Source organism: Erythrolamprus reginae, chromosome Z (assembly GCF_031021105.1).
Source record: "Erythrolamprus reginae isolate rEryReg1 chromosome Z, rEryReg1.hap1, whole genome shotgun sequence".
Taxonomy (NCBI): domain Eukaryota; kingdom Metazoa; phylum Chordata; class Lepidosauria; order Squamata; family Dipsadidae; genus Erythrolamprus; species Erythrolamprus reginae.
The window spans coordinates 122,313,183-122,333,471 of record NC_091963.1 but is presented as its reverse complement, the minus strand read 5'-3'; the positions used below and the strand labels follow the sequence as shown (position 1 = coordinate 122,333,471).

The 20,289-nt window shown below is 35.8% G+C and overlaps 2 protein-coding genes across 2 annotated transcripts; one reads left to right on the top strand and one right to left on the bottom strand.

Moving 5' to 3' along the window:
- Positions 1–6,139: 6,139 nt before the first annotated feature.
- On the bottom strand, positions 6,140–7,081 carry LOC139153110 (olfactory receptor 14A16-like). The gene has a single exon (XM_070726694.1). It carries the CDS (start codon positions 7,079–7,081, stop codon positions 6,140–6,142), a length of 942 nt encoding a protein of 313 aa, XP_070582795.1.
- An 11,581-nt stretch (positions 7,082–18,662) lies between these two features.
- On the top strand, positions 18,663–19,580 carry LOC139153071 (olfactory receptor 14A16-like). The gene has a single exon (XM_070726630.1). It carries the CDS (start codon positions 18,663–18,665, stop codon positions 19,578–19,580), a length of 918 nt encoding a protein of 305 aa, XP_070582731.1.
- The last annotated feature ends 709 nt before the right edge of the window (positions 19,581–20,289 follow it).

Sequence of the window (20,289 nt, the reverse complement as noted above, 5' to 3'; positions counted from 1 at the left end):
CTTCATTGAGTGCAGTTGGTCAGCCAACTATTAATCCAAATTAACAGCCAACTGTACTCTATCCTGTTTCTTTTCAATTTGTAGAGTAGGAGTGGTGATGGGCTCCTACAGGAATGGTCAGGAATGCAGTTCCGGTAACAAAATTTGGAGCTCCACCCCAGAGCACCCAATTTGCACTGGAAGATGTTGAACAAAATGCATAAGCCATGCCCACAGGGTGGGGGTAAAAATGTTGGTAGCCCATCACTGAGTAGGAGATTGTCGTCTACCTTATCAAAAGCTGCACTGAAGTCCAAATATATTAGGTCTGCTATGTTACATTGGTCTACTGATTTGGTTACAGTGTTAAAAAATGATATGAGATTAATTTGGCAAGATTTATTCTTGACAAACTTATGTTGGCTGTTGGTTAGTATCTTGTTTATTTCTAGGTAGTGGCAAAGCTGGGTTTTTAAAATTATTTTTTCCTGTATTTTCCCAGGTATAGAAGTCAGACTGATAGATCTGGGTTTGGTCTCCCCCCTGCTTTTTTTTAAAAAAGATGAGGACTACATTGGCTTGTTTCCAATCTCCTAGTAGTTTTCCTGCATTCCAGGATTTTTGGTAGATAAAGAGTAGTGGTTCTGCGATTGTATTTGCCAATTTTTTTAGGACGCTGGGGTCTAGTCCGGGCAATTTGTATTCATTGAGTTCCCACAAGTGGTTCCTTAATGTTTTTTAATATATCTTGAGCTCTGTTCTAAAGCTGTTTTTTGTGGCTGTGTTACAGCTTGGTTGGTTGGTGGTTTCTTTTTGTGTGGAAACTGATGCAAAATAGATGCTGAGCAGCTTTGCTTTGTTGTCTATGATTTCTTTGCTGTCTTCTCTTTTTAGTGTAGCGACCATTTCCTTAATTTTCTTTTTGTTGTTTATGTGTTGGAAGAAACTTATTTTGTTGTCATTGACTTTCTTTGCAAGGTTTTGTGGTGAGCCGCCCTGAGTCTGCGAAGAGGGGCGGCATACAAATCTAATAAATAACAACAACAACAACAATAATAATGGGCCTATGCTGTTCTTATTTATTGTTTGCAGAATCTGCCTTGGTTATGTGTCCTTCTTTCCATATTTGGATTTAACTTTTCTTTTCATTTAGGTTGTCTGTAATGTCTTTGTTTAGGCATGCGGGTTTCTTTTTAGTTTTCCTATTTTTCTTTTTCATAGGGATTGTGTTGTTTTGGGTTTCTATGATTGTGCCTTTTAGGGCCCCCCAAGCTTCGTGTGTGGATTTACACCTTAGGATTTCCTTCCAAGGGATCTTTTTCAGGTTGTCTCCTCTTTTCTGAAATCCTGGATTTTAGTGATGTTGGATGATGTTCAACAAATTTATAATAATCATAGAAGAATATTACTGCTTTCATTGCAGGTAAGATTCTTGCATGAGTGTTGCTGAAATGCCTGACTGACCACCTGAAACAGGATCTATTACCTGAAGCACAGTGCAGTTTCCGCAAAAAGGGTGGCACTGTGGACATGATCTTCGCGCCCTGACAACTTAAAGACACTCCGCAGTCTGCATTGGTTGCCGATCAGTTTCCAGTCACAATTCAAAGTGTTGGTTATGACCTATAAAGCCCTTCATGGCATCGGGCCAGAATATCTCCGGAACCGCCTTCTGCCGCACGAATCCCAGCGACCGATTAGGTCCCACAGAGTTGGCCTTCTCCGGGTCCCGTCAACTAAACAATGCCATTTGGTGGGACCCAGGGGAAGAGCCTTCTCTGTGGGGGGCCCGACCCTCTGGAACCAACTCCCCCCAGAGATTAGAACTGCCCCCACCCTCCTCGCCTTTCGTAAACTCCTTAAAACCCACCTTTGCCGTCAGGCATGGGGGAATTGAAACATCTCCCCCGGGCCTATACAGTTATGTATGGTATGCTTGTGTGTATGTTTGCTTTTAATAATGGGGCTTTTAGTGTTTCTTTTAAATTATTAGATTTGTTATATATTGTTTATTATTGTTGTGAGCCGCCCGGAGTCTATGGAGAGGGGCGGCATACAAATCTAATAAATAAATGAATGAATGAATGAATGAATGAATAAAGAGAAGTGTCAAAAGCAGAATTGTGAACTGTATACCACATTCATGGATCTCATTAAGTCATTTGACACTATCAGTCATGAAGGTTGATGGCGCATTATGTCAAAATTTGGGTGCCCTTATAAATTCATCCTGATGGTATGTCAATTTCATGACAGTATGATGGCTCATGTGCTGGACAATGAAGAAGCTTCAGACAACTTTTCCATCACAAATGGCATCAACCTTGTTCAGCATAATATTTTCAGCCATGCTCTCAGATGCCTTCCAGAACAGTTTCCTGGGAGTTAGCCTGAGATACAGGGTGCAATGAATGAAATGAAAAAAATATTGTTTATTTATTTATTTTGCTCAGAAAAAGCCACCCCCCCCCCTCGGCTTTGTGCAATTATGTTCACCTTATATATAGATTATGCTGCAAGTTCCAAATTTTTTGAATACCTTTGGTAAACCAATGCAAAAGGTTTTCAAAAAATCTGGAACTGGTAGCTTAATCTACATATAAATGAGCAAAATTGCACACAGCCGGGGTGTGTGTGCTTTTCTGAGCAAAATAAACAAATAAACATTATTTTTTCATTTCATTTATCATTTGGTTGTGATCAGGAATGTTCAAATTTGTAAACCAATGCAAAAGGTTTTTTTTAAAAAATTAAGTCACTAAAATCAACCATTTTTCGTCTGGGTCAAATAGACCCGGGAACAGTACAAGTATGAGGTGTTTTTCCCAGCAAAAACTAAGCACCTTCCCCAAAAAAATACTCATAGAAAGAAGCCCTCAAATGACACTTTTCACTGGGATACTAATTTGAACATTTCTGAACACAATGAAAGGAAAATTGAAATGAAAAAATTAATGCTTATTTTTTAATTTTGCTCATAAAAACCTGCCCCCCGTTTTTGTGCAATTTTGTTCATTTTTATCTAGATTAGGTTGCCAGTTCCAACTTTTTAAATAGCTTTTTGCATTGGATTACTAGTCTGAACATCCCTGATCATAATCAAAATAGAAATGAAATGAGAAAAATGATGCTTATTTGTTTATTTTGCTCAGAAAAAGGGCCTCCCCGTCCGGCTATGTGCAATCATTTTCACTTTATTTTTTTTTAGGCTCCAAATCCCAAATATTTTTAATACCTTTGGCATTGATATACTAAATTCAACATGCCTGATCACAACCAAATGAAAATTGAACTGAACAAAATTGATGCTTATTTGTTTATTTTACTCAGAAAAGCTCCCCCCACGGCTGTGTGCAGTTTTTTCTATATATATATATATATATATATATATATATATATATATATATATATGGTTCCAAATTCAAAATATTACTAAAACTTTTGGCATTGCATTACTAGTTTGAACATCTATGATCATAAGAAAAAGCTAATGCTTAGTTGTTTATTTTGCTCACAAAAAGCCCTCCCCCCCACGGCTGTGTGCAACCATTTTCACTTTACATTTTTTTAAGGCTCCAAATCCCAAATATTTTTAATACCTTTGCCATTGATTTTCTAAATTGAACATTCCTAATCATAAAAAATATAAAAATGAACTGAAAAAAATTGATGCTTATTTGTTTATTTTGCTCAAAAAAGCCCGAACCACGCCCCGGCTGTGTGCAATCATTATATATATATTTTTAGGTTGCCAGTTCCAACATTTTTTCTTGCATTGGATTACTAGTTTGAACATTTCTGAACATAATAAAATGAAAAATGAACTGAAAAAATTAATGCTTATTTGTTTATTTTGCTCAGAGAAGCTCCACACCAATGCATGTGTGCAATTTCTTCACTTTACATTTCTTTAGGCTCCAAATCTCAAATATTTTTTTTTTACCTTTGGCATTGATATACTAAATTGAACATTCTTGATCATAAAAAATATAAATGAACTGAAAAAAAATGATGCTTACTTTTTTACCTTGTTAAGAAAAGAACCCTCCCCCCCAAAACCTGGCCGTGTGCAATTATTTTCACTTTATATATAGATTAGGCTGAAAATATTTGGAATATCCTTTTGCAAAGTAAGTACATGATACCTAGACAACTAATTTTATGAAAGAAATCCATTTTAATAAAAACAAGGATGTAATTTTGAATTTGCAGCATAATCTATATGCAAAGTGAAAATAATTGCACACAGCCTGGTGGGTGGTCTTTTCTGAGCAAAATAACCAAATAAGCATCCATTTTCAGCTGTGGCAGGAGAGACATTTGCACAGGTTTGCCTGGTGGACCAATTGCAGCTCTATTTGGACAGGAAGTCTCTTCTCACACTTGTTCCCTCATCACCTCAAGGTTCAATTACTGCAATGCCCTCTACAAGAGGCTACACTTAAAGAATATTAAGAGACTGCAGTTAGTGCACAGTGCAGCTGTGTGAGCCATCATGGGACTTTCAAGGTATACCAATATCTTAACACCACTCAGCAAGCTGCATTGGCTACTGATTGGTCTCTGTATGCAATTGAAAGTGTTGATCATGACCTATAAAACCCTACATGGCTTAGGATCAGTTTACTTATGACAACATCTTCTGCCTCATGAATCCCAGTGATTGGTCAGGTTCCACAGAGTTGGCCTTCTTCAGGTCCCATCAGCTAGGCATCTCCCTGATGGGGCCTATGGGTAAGCCTTCTCTGTGGCAGCCCCGGCCATTTGGAATCAACTCCCTTCAGAGAGTCATACTGCCCCCACCCTCCTGGCCTTTCATATATATGAGTGTATATGGAAAGAATGTGAATGACTATATTTTTTTTAATATTTGGGGTTTTAGATAGATTTTAGATTATTTTTAACCTTGTGTTATTGTATTGCATACATTCCTAAATATTTTTTTAGAAAAATCATTGATTATTTTTATAGAAGAAATAAAGTGTATTTCATTTAAAAGGTATGAATCCACATGAACATTTTTCTTTTATTTTTCCTATTTTAAGAAAGACCATTCAACATATCTATTAACATCAACGAAGTAGCAGAATTAAGAAAATATTGACTATGTTCCATTGTGAACTCAACTTGAGTTAAAATTAGGGAACTTTAATACTGCTCTCCAGCCAATCAGTTTGAGACATAGATTATTTGGGGTTCAAAAAGTAATGACCACATCAGTATGAATATTTAAAGCTTTAATCCAAGGCAGAATAATAAAATAACATAATAATATAAGAGAGCAACTAAGATATGTTAAAAAATATTGAGGAGTTTAATGTAATACAATTATATTCAAGAAATCAATAAGGAAAAATAAATTCTTTATGTTCTTTCCACAATTCAGGTAACCCTAAAGAGATGATGGCATACAAACCACTTCAAAGCAAATGAATATACAGCACCTCTGCTAATTTGGTCTGCAAATAATTGTATTTTGGAGTGATTTCTGTCTAGCATTATAATGTTTTGAATCATAATTAAGCACCTCTGTTTTAATGATCACATTAAAGAGCATGTGTTTATACCAGGTACCAATGAGACTATATCAAAGTTAAAGAAGGATTTATTGCTCAAGGTTTGGGGATTGAAAATCAGAAAAATCATCTATGGGTGATCTCGCCAATACAAAGAATAACCCCAATATCACCCTTGAATGACTAAAATAAATGTTTCACTGATTATTTCTTACCTATTCAACTGTTATATGAATATGTAAAGTTCTATGTGCCATATACTTGAGATAATGAAATCTGCATTATAATACAAAAACAACAACTCCTCTTCCCCCTCCTGCTCTTGTTTATTCACCTTATATGTTCTGATTCATTTGCCAGTGTGTAGGACAGAGCATTTTTTTGATTGAGATTTGGAGTTGCCAGATGTTTGACCATTCAGACATAAAGACAACATGTTAGCAATAGCACTTTTTAACTGAGCCAGTATATTGCCCCCACAATCTGGGTCCTCATTTTACCCATCTCGTAAGGATGGAAGAAGGCTGAGTCAACCTTGAGCTGGTGATGAGATTTGAACCACTGACCTACAGATCTACAGTCAGCTTCAGTGGCCTGCAGTCACTATTTGTCACACTGAAGATGATTCAGTCAGGTTAAAAAGTTCATTTGATTTTTGATATTATTTTCCACACAGCTGCTTGAATGTCCTTGTTCCGGAGGCAATAAATGATGGGATTCAGAATGGGAGGCAAAACAGTATAAGCAACAGCAGAAAGTAAGTCTATAATGGGAAAGGAAAGAGATTTTGGCCTCAGGTATGAAAAGAAAGCTGTAGTCATGAATAAAGAAAAAACGGTCAAGTGTGGACTGCAAGTCGAGAAGGCTTTATATCTGCCTTCAAGTGATGGAATCTTCAGCACATCAGAGATGATGTAGCCATAAGAAGAAAAAATGCATCCCACACAAAAAGAGCCCACAATTAATGCAAATATCCAAATCAAAATTTGATGGACTTTTATATCTGTGCAGGAAATCTTTTGCAATTGTGGAATATCACAGAAAAATTGCCCAATTATGTTAGGCCCACAGAAGTTTAATTGGAAAGTGATGACTGTTTGTAGCAATGAATAGAGCAGGGAGCTGACCCAGGAAGTAACTGTCATTTGATTGCATACATCCCAGTTCAGCATGAGACTATATTGCAGAGGATGGCAGATAGCTATATAACGGTCATAAGCCATGATGGTAAGCAAGAAGCTCTCAGAACATGCACTGGTAATAACTAAAAAAACCTGAGCAATACATCCAGGAAAAGTAATTATTTTGTTATCTGTCAGTGAAACTGCCATGGATTTGGGGACCGTGGCTGTGATATAACAAATATCAGTTAGGGACAGGTTGAGCAAAAAGAAATACATGGGGGTGTGAAGTTGATGGTTTAGAATCACAACAATAATTATGAGTAAATTCCCAGCCATGGCTGCTAAATAAATAAGTAGAAACATGACAAAATGCAGACACTGAGTAACATGATCATCAGAAAATCCCATGAGAAAGAATTCTCTCACAGAAGATTGGTTGTCAGTTCTAGTTCTTTCAATCATTCTGGACCAAAACAGAAATAAAATTTAATACAGGAAACAAATTAGGGAAAAATAAGTTTTCAATACAGATCTCTATTATCTACTTACTGTCAAAATATAGTTAAAATTATTGTCATAATGATTTATTTCATCATCATCATCATCATCATCATTTATTAGATTTGTATGCCGCCCCTCTCCGAAGACTCGTTCAAAGTTCAATGGATACATCAAACATGCTTACTCATTTCATATATACCGGGGGGGGGGGGGGATTTCCATAATACAAGTAATAATAATATAAAATTTTGCAAAAATTTTCATCTTGTTGTTAAGAATTCTAAAATAAATAAATTATAATATACAATATAAAGATATCAGATCAAAAACAGTAATAGGTTGAGTGAAAATGTCGAAATATTATGCATAAGATTTGAAATGGTCCATTCCTCAAAATTATGGTCAAAATAAAATATCAGGATGTGGGTGCAAAGCAATAAAGTCTTAAAGGAATTAAAAAAGAAAAATCTGTGTACAGTATTCAAAATAATCTGTTTTTAAAATCTGAATTAAAATATTTCAAAATGTATTATTTGATATCAGTTTCACTATACTAAGATGTGAAAATTGTGCATATAATTAGGATTATTAAGCAACTGAAAAATAAATGACAAAATAAGGACCCCATCAGAAAGGTATTGCTTATTATGCAAAATTGTAGGCAAAAATTGATTAATACACATTATAAAACTTAACAGTGGAAGGAAACATATAGAGGTATTTTACCATTTATTTTATCGTTATTAATAACTATTTATTACTTATTTTAAATGAAAATTAAATATAAATTCATCTGTCAATTATAAGTTGTTTACTTTAAAAGTAATGCATTGTATTATTCAAAACAGAATGTGGCATGGCTATTCACCCAGCATGTGTTAATTTTGATAAAGAAAGATAAATAATTCTGCTAAATTCCTCTTTACCCAAAATTGTAAACAACGCCAAATGTTACAGAATGGGATAAAATTATCAGGGACAAATTATTCTTTCAAAGAATATTTTTAAGTAATTCACCAAATCTAATAAATAATTGCCTTCCTGCCTGCCTGCCTGCCTGCCTGCTTGCTTCTTTACTTACCTTACTTACTTACTTACAATTCTCTGGCATCAGTGGTACTTAGTTCAAGTTAACTGCTACAGAATTGTGAGTTGATCTTATTTTATTTATAGATAGTCATAGAGTTATAAATGTTTTTAAATACTAATATATTCTTTAAAAGCTCAACCACCTGTCAACCTTATTGAATTTAATATGATTGTAAGACAAGAGTAAAGTTTACAGTGTATATATAATAATTAGTCTCCCTCCCCCATTTTTATCAAATTTTATTGTGATATTTTCAGATATTAATATTCATATTCAAATAATAAAGAAAAGCCAGGAGATTAGCTATTTATCAGTACCAATAAGCTATTAATTAACCCCTGTAAATTTGCATGAAGGATCTTTCATTAGTATTACATGATTTTTCTCATTAAATTTTGCTACTATTTATTTATTTATTTACTTGCTTGCTTGCTTGCTATTCATTTCTTTGTTTGTTTGTGTATTTATTTGTTTATTTACTCATTCATTCAGTCAGTCATTTATTCATTCATTCATTTATTTAATATTTCCAAAAGATATAGTGGCTGAGAGTTAAAGTCATTGAGTTTGTCAGTTGGAAAACTGATAGCCCGTGTTTGAAGCCTGAGTGCTGCATGATATAGATTAAATTAGATTATATTTATTCAATTTGTATGCCGCCCCTTTCCGGAGACTGTTGAGTTCTCATTACTCAGCACAGCTCCTGCCCATACATATACTTTATTGGGAAGGTAACAACATTCTGTATGCCTTGCCATGTGATCATGCTGGCTGCATGACTACGGAAGAGTCTTCGGACAATGCTGGCTTCCTCAGCCAAGAAACAGAGATGAGCACCATCCCCTAACGTCAGAAACCGTTACCTAATTTTTGTTTAATATTTATTAACTGCCCATCTTTCTTGGATTTATCTGAACTTGAATCCAGAAAAGCAATTTGGCAATGTTTTAACAGATAGAATGAATGGAAAAGAGTTCCACTTACCTCTGAATTCTTTCTGAAGAAAGCTTTGACAGTCTGTTTAAATATACATATGCCCTATTGTAGAATGTTTTGCTTTGTAAATAGAAATTATGTCATCTCTATTTTCTGTTCCATTTTAAGAAATCTCTCTGATGGGAATCTCAATTCCCAATGCAATAAAGAAAGTTTCACTTCTGCGTATCTTCTAACTTATGTATCTCAAATTATTTAGTACATTTTAATGTCTCAATTAGTTCTCTCTTCTTCTGTCTCTTTTTTTTTGTAAAAAAGAGATCTTATCCTGACTTTGAGAGACTGACTAAAGGAGCTTCCTGCTAACTCTACTAACTCTACTACCAGCAGGAAGACTTCAGCTGATGGTTTCCATCCCACTTCCATTGTGAGTCTTTTAAGAATAACATAAATATGAACTGCTTTGTGTCATTCCTTGCATTTCGCCAGACCTATTCTTGAATCAGTCTGAAACCCACATCACATCTCGGACATAAACACCCTAGAAAATGTCCAAAGATATTTTACCAGAAGAGCCCATCACTCCTCCCCTCGCAGCACAATACCCTATGAGACTAGACTTGCAACCCTGGGTCTTGAAAGCTTAGAACAGTGATTTTCAACCTTTTTTTGAGCTGTGGCACATTTTTTACATTTAAAAAATCCTGGGGCAAACCACCAACCAAAATGACACAAAATGACACTCTAACACAGTACATCAGGATAGACATAACCAGCTGAGACTGAGGCTTCATCTAGTGGTGGCAACATTTACCTCCAGTCCTGACCAGGATTAGAAATTGGGACCATGGGGAGGAGTAGCAGCATCACCTACTTGCCACGGCCACACAATGACAAGTGTGCGGCAGCCCGAGCGGGGACCTTCCTGGGTGTGGGTGAGAGGTGGCCTGCTATTGGTTCAGCGCTAGTGGTCGGGATGAAACCTAGAAGGTGATAGGTCAGTGAGCCTTCCCTGTGCCTCCACTCTTGCTGTCGCTGATAGCTGAAGGGATTGTGACACCTCCTGGAGTCCAAAATTTCTTTAATTTCAAAATATTGCTCTCTTTCAATCAGTAGCGCAGTTGGCGGATCAACCGGAGCAGGCCACAGTTCCGAGGATTGCTCTGGTTTCAGTAGGCTCACATGGAACACTGGATGAATTCTCCAAAGGATTTTGGACAAAGCCAAGTTCATCGCCACAGAATTAATAACTTACACTATGGGGAAAGGACCTACATACTTGGGCTCTAACTTTTTAGACTTCTGAATTGAGACAGAAAGTCCCTGTCCCCACTTGGTAGATCACCAGCTTAGCTCTCTTCTTGTCAGCTTTGGGCTTGGTGGGCCTCATCAAGGCCTTTATGGGCCATTGGCCAATTAGATCTCAAATGGTCCACCCACTCTTTCAATGTGGAGTGTTTGGGCCCCTCTTGAAGTAGCTCTGGGATAGGTACAAAGTCCTGACCATAAATCAATCTGAATCATAGTGCTGCTATGCACTGAATTGTTATAAGTTACTTCTGCAAATGGCAAGAGTTCACTCCTATTATCTTGCTGATAATTTATATAGCAGCGAAGGTACTGCTATAACACTGAGTTGGCCCTCTCACATGCCCCATTAGTTTACAGGTGATGGGTGGAGCTTAGCCTCAGGGTGTAGCCTACAAGGGTCAAAAACTTGTGAACCTCGAAGTGAATTGGATCCCCCAGTCTGATATGATCCATTCAGACATCCCATGAAGTCTTTACACATGTTGGATGAATTTAGTCAACACTCTAGATGACAGGATCTTTGGGCACACCACAAAATGTGCATATTTAGAAAAGAGACCAGTAACTGCCCAAATCACTGTATGTTCCCCACTCTCCAGCAGTTCAAAAATGAAATCCATAGATATTTCCTTCCATGATGCCCTGGGTCTTGCCACAGCTTGCAGCACTCCTTGTGGCTGACCCAGGAGTCTTTTTGCAGCAACATACACAGGACAGCTGGCCACATAAGTCTCAACATCCTTTTTCATGAATGTTGCCTCCTCACCAAAGGGTTTTTATGAGCCCAAAATGGCATGAAGGGCTGGATGGCAAGATAATAGGAGTGAACTCTTTCCATTGGCTTGAAGGGTTTTTATGAGCCCAAAATGTCCCACTATCTTGAAGTGATGGGCACTTTCTAGGACGACTACCCTCATGGAAGATGGAACATATAGTCCAGATCCTACCCAAACTAAATTGTCATAAAGTACATTCCATAGAATGGGCTAGGAACCACGTGTCAGTTTTTAGTGCTTCCACCATGTGGGATTTTAAGTCCTCTGGTACTTCTGCTATTTGGGTTTTCTTCACCCTGGTATCTACTGGGCATGCCCACTGTTGGACTGGGATGACCGTTTGGATCACCTCTGGCCTAACACTGGATACTGGATACTGGATCGGTCTTGACAGTTCATCAACCATAAAATTCTTCCCCCAGGTAAGTATCGCAGTGAGAAATTGAACCAGGCAAAATGCTGAGACCATTGGGCCTGCTTGGGTGACAGCTTTCTGGTGTTTTTTAATGCTTCTAAGTTCTTGTGATCAGTCCATACCTCAAAGGGGTGCTTAGCCCCTTCTAGAAAATGTCTCCAGGTTAGTAGGGCCCGCCCACCACACAGGAAATGTTTCTCTTTCCCATACTGGCCACCTCCTTTAAGTTTCAGTTAATCTCCTAGAGGTGTATGCACACCGGTTTAAAGCCACCTCATTGTTTATTGAAGTAATACATCCCCACTGCCACATCATTAGCATCAACCTGGACTACAAAAGGAGCCTCCAGGTCTGGACGTTTGAGGATTGGCTTCTCCGAAAATAGTATTCATAGTTTCTTGAAAGCGGCCTGACATTCCATAATCCATTCTAATGGTTGGCTTGGCTTGGCCTTAGCCTCTCCCTTGGTTCTGTTTTACTTTTACTAAATCATAAGTGAATGCAAAGAAAGAAAGAAAACTGCAGAAAGAGGCATGCAGGATGCCTATTACAAAATAACTCCAACATCACCCTTTAGGAGACACAAAATTAGAGAAGCACCAATGCAAACATAGCAAAAAAAAACAAAAGGAAATATTATATGAAAATCCCCAAGTGGGTATCCACAATGGAAGTGATAATCCATCCAAATACCTTAGATGTAAATAGCATGATTTATTCCAACAACTTTTAAATAAACAAGGCAATTGTAAAAATAGACAACAATCGGAAGACCAGGGTATAATAATAGATGGCCATATATGCAAATTCAATCAAGATATAAAAAAGACAAAAAGAATATGTATTTGAGATAGTTCTACTCCCATTAGATAAAATATTGACAGGATCAGATGAAAAATTAATAACAAAAATTAATAACAGTTGCCTACTAGAATTTTAAAAAAGCAGAAGATGTAGTAAAAGGAGTTATGATAGCATGGGCAAAAACTATTGAATATAACATAGAATTAAAAGATTGGGAGAAAACAGGGAAAATAAATTATAAAATGACTAAATCGGCAAAACAAAATAGAATAAATATAAAATGCTTTATGGATAGTGTTGTACATACTCCTTGTCAGTTGAAGGATGATGAAGAGCTTGATGACTCTGATACAGATAGTGTTAATGAATTAATGGCAGGCCCTGGGTTACAGGTATCAGAACAGGTGGGAGGCCAGCCACAGGATGTTGCTATGAGTCCAGACTCTAATGAAGAAGAGACAGACAATCACTGATTAAATCCTCACTTCAGAAGAGTTCAAACGCGCAGGGAGCAAGTGTTAGGAAAAAGATATTAAGGGGAGAAATGGGTTAATTACTGGAGTGATTTATTCATCAGAGCCAGCAGGGAAGAAGGGCAGAGTTTTCAATGTTGTAAATCTATCATGGGACATGGGTCATTTTGGCTTCGGAGTGAGTTAGCTTATTCTGTGTTATTTCACAATTATTTCTGGTGTTGTTGAACTACGCTGTATAGACATAAATATTAAGATAAGGGAGGAGGCATGGAGGAATGTGTGTGGGCTCTAATTGCAAAAGATAAAGAGAGAGGAATGTGACAATATGTATTATATTTTGAATACAGAGGAGAGGAGAATAAAAATGGAGTTTTTTTGTTTATGAAATCCTGCATTCAGTAAGCGTTCTTTTCAATGTAACTAAAGTTCTACCAGAATCCAGAACAGATAGTATATAGCACCAGCAAACTGGAAAAAAAATTATCCAAACCTAGAACCAAACTGTTGTAAATGTGCCCAAAATCTAGGTACTTTTTATCGTACTGTATGTTTACTTTCGTAAACTACTCAAGACTCACTTATACCGCCAGGCATGGGGGAGTTGAGACACCTTTTCCCCAGGCTTTTTTTTATACTTTGTTTTATGTTTGGTATGAAAGTGCTGTTTGGTTTTTTAAATAATGATGGGTTTTATATGTTTTTTAATATTATATTTGTTCCACTGCTATATTGTTTTTATTACTGTTATGAGCCGACCCAAGTCTTCGGAGAGAGGCAGCATACAAATCTAATAAACAAACAAACAAACAAACAAACAAACAAAACAAACAAACAAACAAACAAACAAAACAAACAAACAAACAAACAAACAAACAAATCTTCCAAAGAGATTGATCTGTAATGTTCAATGTTATTTGGATCTTCTTTTTTGAAGATAGGGATGACTGTGGCTAGTGACCATACTTTGGGTAAGGAGCTAGTCCTGAAGGATTAAAAAAAATGCTTAGATCTTCAGCCAATGTTGTGGAGAGCTTTTTTAAGAAGTATGCACATAGTCCATCAGGTTCAATAGACAGAGATGGTTTTAGGTGGCATAATGCCTTTTTAACATTATCTTCTGTAAAATTGATTTGTGTTAGATCATTGAAGTTAATTGTGGTACGACTAGGAAATATTGGACATAAGCCATTGCTGCTTACAAAGACTGAGCTGAAGAATGTGTTAAAGAGGTTGGTTTTAATGGTCTCATCATTATAGTCTTTACCATTTAGTCCTTTAAGGTATGGGATCAGGGCTGGGCTGCTGGCCAGGAGGGATGCAGTAGGGTAGCAAAAATGGAGCTCCACCCCAGAGCACCCAATTTGCATTGAAAGATGTTGAAAGAAAATGCAGGGCGTCCTGCATAAGCCACGCCCACAGTGTGGTAGTAAAAATTTTGGTAGCCCTTCACTGGGTGAGATGGATCTTGAGTCCTGGAGTTGGTTGTTTTACAAAGTTATAGAAGGCACGTGTGGTTTACTTCTTGATTGATGTTATAATTTAATGCATTCAGTCTTTATTTGGTGACACAGATTTTTGTTCTGGCTTTTAAAATTTGCAGCATACCCTGTTTTATTTTTTTGCCAAAGAGATATTTTTTGGGATTGGAGCTTCCTTATTTTTATGGGTAATTTATTTTTCTTGATTTTGGTGATAATTAGTGGTAAATATAATTTAATGACTCTTTGCATTTCAAGCAAAAATATATTGTAGTAATCTTAAGCAGTATTACAGCCAGAGAATAGTGTATGCCAATCAAGAGATGAGAGGTCAGCGTCTAAGATATCATAGTTGGCTTTTTTAAAGTTGTAATTGGTTATCCCATCATTGAGGTGGTTTCTGTGAGGACATATATTGAGACAAAAGTCAATTATGCGATGGTCATTTTGAAGTCCATAAATTGAGTGTAAACTGTTGCAGAAGATGAGATCAAAGCAATGGAAACTGCAGTTTAATGTTTCCAAATGTAAAATAATGCACTTGGGGAAAAGGAATCCTCAATCTGAATATTGCATTGGCAGTTCTGTGTTAGCAAAAACTTCAGAAGAGAAGGATTTAGGGGTAGTGATTTCTGACAGCCTTAAAATGGGTGAGCAGTGTGGTCAGGCAGTAGGAAAAGCAAGTAGGATGCTTGGCTGCATAGCTAGAGGTATAACAAGCAGGAAGAGGGAGATTGTGATCCCCTTATATAGAGCGCTGGTGAGACCACATTTGGAATACTGTGTTCAGTTCTGGAGACCTCACCTACAAAAAGATATTGACAAAATTGAACGGGTCCAAAGACGGGCTACAAGAATGGTGGAAGGTCTTAAGCATAAAACGTATCAGGAAAGACTTAATGGACTCAATCTGTATAGTCTGGAGGACAGAAGGAAAAGGGGGGACATGATCGAAACATTTAAATATGTTAAAGGGTTAAATAAGGTTCAGGAGGGAAGTGTTTTTAATAGGAAAGTGAACACAAGAACAAGGGGACACAATCTGAAGTTAGTTGGGGGAAAGATCAAAAGCAACATGAGAAAATATTATTTCACTGAAAGAGTAGTAGATCCTTGGAACAAACTTCCAGCAGATGTGGTTGGTAAATCCACAGTAACTGAATTTAAACATGCCTGGGATAAACATATATCCATCCTAAGATAAAACACAGGAAATATTATAAGGGCAGACTAGATGGACCATGAAGTCTTTTTCTGCCGTCAGTCTTCTATGTTTCTATGGTTTTATCAGTGGACTTGGAAATCATGTTTAGAGCCAATTAAGGGGCTTTTCTGATTCTATTGTTACTGGCACAGGGTAGGGGGTGGGATTAAACAGTGGTTTTTCTGTGTTGTGTATCAGAATAGCTGTGTATGCATTGGGTGGCTATATAAATTTATTAAATAAAGAAACCAGTGGGTGCTAATTGGATTGTTATATAGCTACATAGAATAAATATTATTTAAATTAGAGATTTAATAAATGAATGGATAAATTAGTACTACCTAAGGCACAGGATCCTAATCCAGATTAAAGGATTGATATGCATACTGCATTATGGACCACTATACAACTACATGGAATAAATATTATTTAAGTATGAGGTTCATACAAGAACAAGAGGTTCATACTGCAAGAATTAAGGTGAAATATCTTGTTACTAGCGGCTTGTCTCTAAATACAGAAATAAACATCACTACAATTTTTTTTTAATAGAGCAGGTATATGGAACACACAAAGAATAAAACTCAGTCACCTCTTAGAAGGTCACATATAACTTAGAAAGTCAAATGGATAAGTCATATTGCACAGCTTCCTTGATAATGAACACTTACAAACAATTCCATCTATTTTTCCAAATGCAAAATAATAATAAGAGAAGTTGATACAAGACAACTGCACCTATTTTTGTTTTGTAATTTAGACTTTCAAATCCACATAAAATTGGACTCAGTCTCCAAGGAATTTATAGAAAACAAAGGATGACATATAATTGCTGCTCTGTTCCATTTTTCATAGCCTACAAGAAGAGGCATCATATAGCAGTTTCTTTTCCTAGGGAAAGACCACCAAAACAGTGGTAAGTAAAGACAATCATGACTAAATACTCAGGATTTCAGTTAGGAAATAATTGAGAAATACTGCATATGGGAAGAACATAATACACAGTGAGATAGGAATCGGTTTTCTCTGTATCACTGATGCCAGTAAATAAGTATATATATATGACTTGACATGTATGTACTTGTTTTCAAATATTCACATAGGCAAAATAACTGATTTTACCCCAATCATATAACATGTAACCAGGAAACAAGTTTCATAAATCAGATTATCAGAAGAAATATATCAAGTATGTTGATGCTTAATTATTTCAAGATAACAGGAAAGAATCTTTATAAATATTAAAAAATATTGTTTATTTATTTACAACTTAGCATAAAAGTAATTTAATTTTGCTTTCCTCAGATAATAAATAATAATTTGATTATATTGTCTAATATATGTTTAATTTAACACAGATCTTATATGGACATATATGTCATTATGGTAAAATTGCAATTACATGCCCATTTACATAGCTGTGAATTTCATTGAACTCAAGGAACATAGCCCTCAAAACCATGTACAGTATATGAAAAATTATACTGGAGTGCTTTATAAAATATTGGCTTTTGCATATGATTGTGAAGCAATAAGTAATAATTTTATATCCAGTTTAAATCAAAGAAGTTATTCTTGAAGAGAAACATTGTACTATTTCTCTCTGTCTCTCTGTCTCTCTCTGTCTCTCTCTGTCTCTGTCTCTGTCTCTGTCTCTCTGTCTCTCTGTCTCTCTGTCTCTCTGTCTGTCTCTCTGTCTCTGTCTCTGTCTCTCTGTCTCTCTGTCTCTCTCTCTCTCTCTCTCTCTCTCTCTCTATATATATATATATATATATATATATATATATATATATATATATGTATGTATGTTTGATTACATATATATGTGTGTGTGTGTGTGTGTGTGTGTAATCAAACAATTATTTTTGGAAAAACTGAAATTACGTATTTAAAAAAATGTATTTCTATGTATGATTCCGTTGTGTATTTGATACCATTTTTTAATTTCTCAGAACTATTTCCTCATTCTCCAAGATGACATTTTGGCAATAGAATCCACTGCACTGTAAGTTGCCCAATATAATATAGAAAGGGGGGGGGAGCATTGTAGACATGTCTTGAATGTCTTGTGCATTTTGAGAATAAATAATATACATATTTGAAGGTTTTGTAGACTAACACCCTGCTCAGGCAGGAAATTCTTTTCCATTTCAGACAAATAATTGTCCTATCTCTTCTTAAAAATCTTGTAGTGTTGGAGCATTCATAATTTTTGGAGGCAAGTTATTCTATTGATTCATTTCTTTAACTGAGGTTGTTTCTCTCCTTGATTAGTTTCCACTCATTGATTTTTGTGCTGCCTTCAGGTGATTTGGAAAATAGGTTGACTCACTGTTCTTGGTGGCACTTCTTAGAGATATTGGAGCACTACTATCATGTTATCACTAGTCCTTTCCCCCCCCCATTAAACTAGACATACCAAATTCCAGCAATTCTGACAACTCTTTTTTGTATGTGAATCCCAAATAACAAAATATTAGACATAATTATGTTAGTACATTTAGTAGTAAAAAAATAATCTTGTAAATGATAATGTCAAATGCTTTACATAAAGAGTATTATGGGTGATAATTAGCATCTTTAGTTGTATCTGCTAAACAGTGCAGCTCATGGAACTATGGAGATGTAAATATAATTGGATCCCTTCATCATTGATTGCACTGCAATGTTTGGTGTATAAGTCTTCTTACAAATTATCTATAAAGAATCAAATATACACTATGCCAGATTTCTATAACCGTTTTTACTTTATTCAGTACTATATCATCATTTTTAAAAATATTTTTAGGTAGCAGAATCACAAAATTAATTTTTTTATAAATTGGCATAAGTAATGCAAAAGGAAAATAATATCATTTTTGTTTTCTATTTTTAAATGTATGAACTTTCTTTTATATTTTGAAAACAGTAATATATTTTATTTTAAACATAATTATTGCATATTAGTTTTCTTATGTTACTATTGCGATGAATAATTCCATACCTGTATTTACTTCCTAGACTAATTTCCTATGATATTCTCTTTCTTTCCAGAAGGAGTTGAAGAAAATAAATGGCTAACCAATCTATTGTGACAGGATTTCTTCTGATGGGATTTTCTGATTATCGTGATATGCAAATTGTGTATTTTGTGATATTCCTTGTCATTTACTTACTATCTTTAATTGGGAATTTACTTCTTGGTGTTGCTGTGATTTTGAATCGCCATCTTCATGCTCCCATGTATTTCTTTTTGGTCAATTTGTCATTCTCTGATATTTGCTTTATCTCAACAACAATTCCTAAAGCCATGGCTGCTTCTTTGACAAATAACAAGCAGATCTCCTATGCTGGATGTGCTGCTCAGGTCTTCTCAGTTTTCACCTGTATAGGTTCTGAGCTTGCCTTGCTGACTGTTATGGCTTATGACCGTTATGTGGCCATCTGCCACCCTTTGCAATACATGCTAGTTATGAACTGGAGTGCCTGTTTACAAATGGCAACTGCTTCCTGGATAATCACTTTGATCCATGCTTTGATGCATACCATTCTCATTTTCAGGTTAAATTTCTGCAAATCCAATAGAATTGAGCAATTTTTTTGTGATGTTCCTCACCTATTAATGATTTCTTGTACTAATGGAAGTATTAGCCAAATTCTGATTTTGGTTATAGGAATTACTGTAGACTCATTATGTAGTGGGTTCATTTTTATTTCCTATGGCTACATCTTCTCCACTGTTCTGAAAATCCCCTCAATTCAAGGTAGATATAAAGCTTTCTCCACTTGTACTCCCCACCTGGCTGTCTTTTCTTTATTTTTGACATCTGCTATATTTGCTTATATGAGGCCCCAAAGTCTTTCCTTCCATACTTTGGACTTACTCTCTGCTTTTCTCTACACAGTTTTGCCCCCAATCCTCAATCCCCTCATTTATAGCTTTAGGAACAAGGACATCCAAAAGGCTGTGTGGAAAATGCTTCAAAAATAAATCAGAACTTGTATTTTCTTTAAATACTTTTGGTTACAGGAATTTCTTTTAAATTTGCCACATTAGACCTAAATAAAAGAAAAAAAATTCTTAGTGGTAAGAATCTGCATAAATTAATTCCGTGTTTGCATGAGCCAGGTGGACAAGCAGTTGATTCTTTTGATTAATTCACCAGTCATCTATGCCTAAATGAAGTCAAAATTATTGAATCAGAATTTGAAAAAGGTTATGATTCATACCAGTTATAATATATTTTCCAGTTTCTTGAACTTAGGATGATACAGAGATTCTTATCAGATTGATCTTTTTGCTTGGATTCTAGATTTTAATCTTATATTGTACCTTATTTTTTGGAGTATAAGACACACCTTTTTCCTCCCTAAAAGAGGCTGAAAATTCAGGTGCGTCTTATACTCTGAATGTAGATTTATCATTACTTTTTTACTTATGTTATTTTTTCCCCATCCCTAACTAGGTGCTAATCATCTTCCCAGCTCTTACCTTGCAGGTTTCAAAGAATATTTTCCAAGCCCTAAATCTTTGAAAGGTTCTTTTCATTGCTCTAACGTGCTTCAAATGTTTCTTTCCAGCCCTAATCAGGTGCTAAGGATGTTCCCAACTCTTACCCACTTGCAAGCTCTTTCATTGTTATTCTCTGTCAAGAATGTTTTCCAAACCCTGCCTTTGTATTTTTTATTTTATTTTTTAT

Coding starts and splice junctions, on each gene's coding strand:
- LOC139153071 (XM_070726630.1), top strand. CDS start 18,663: ATGGCTAACCAATCTATTGTGACAGGATTTCTTCTGATGGGATTTTCT.
- LOC139153110 (XM_070726694.1), bottom strand. CDS start 7,081: ATGATTGAAAGAACTAGAACTGACAACCAATCTTCTGTGAGAGAATTC.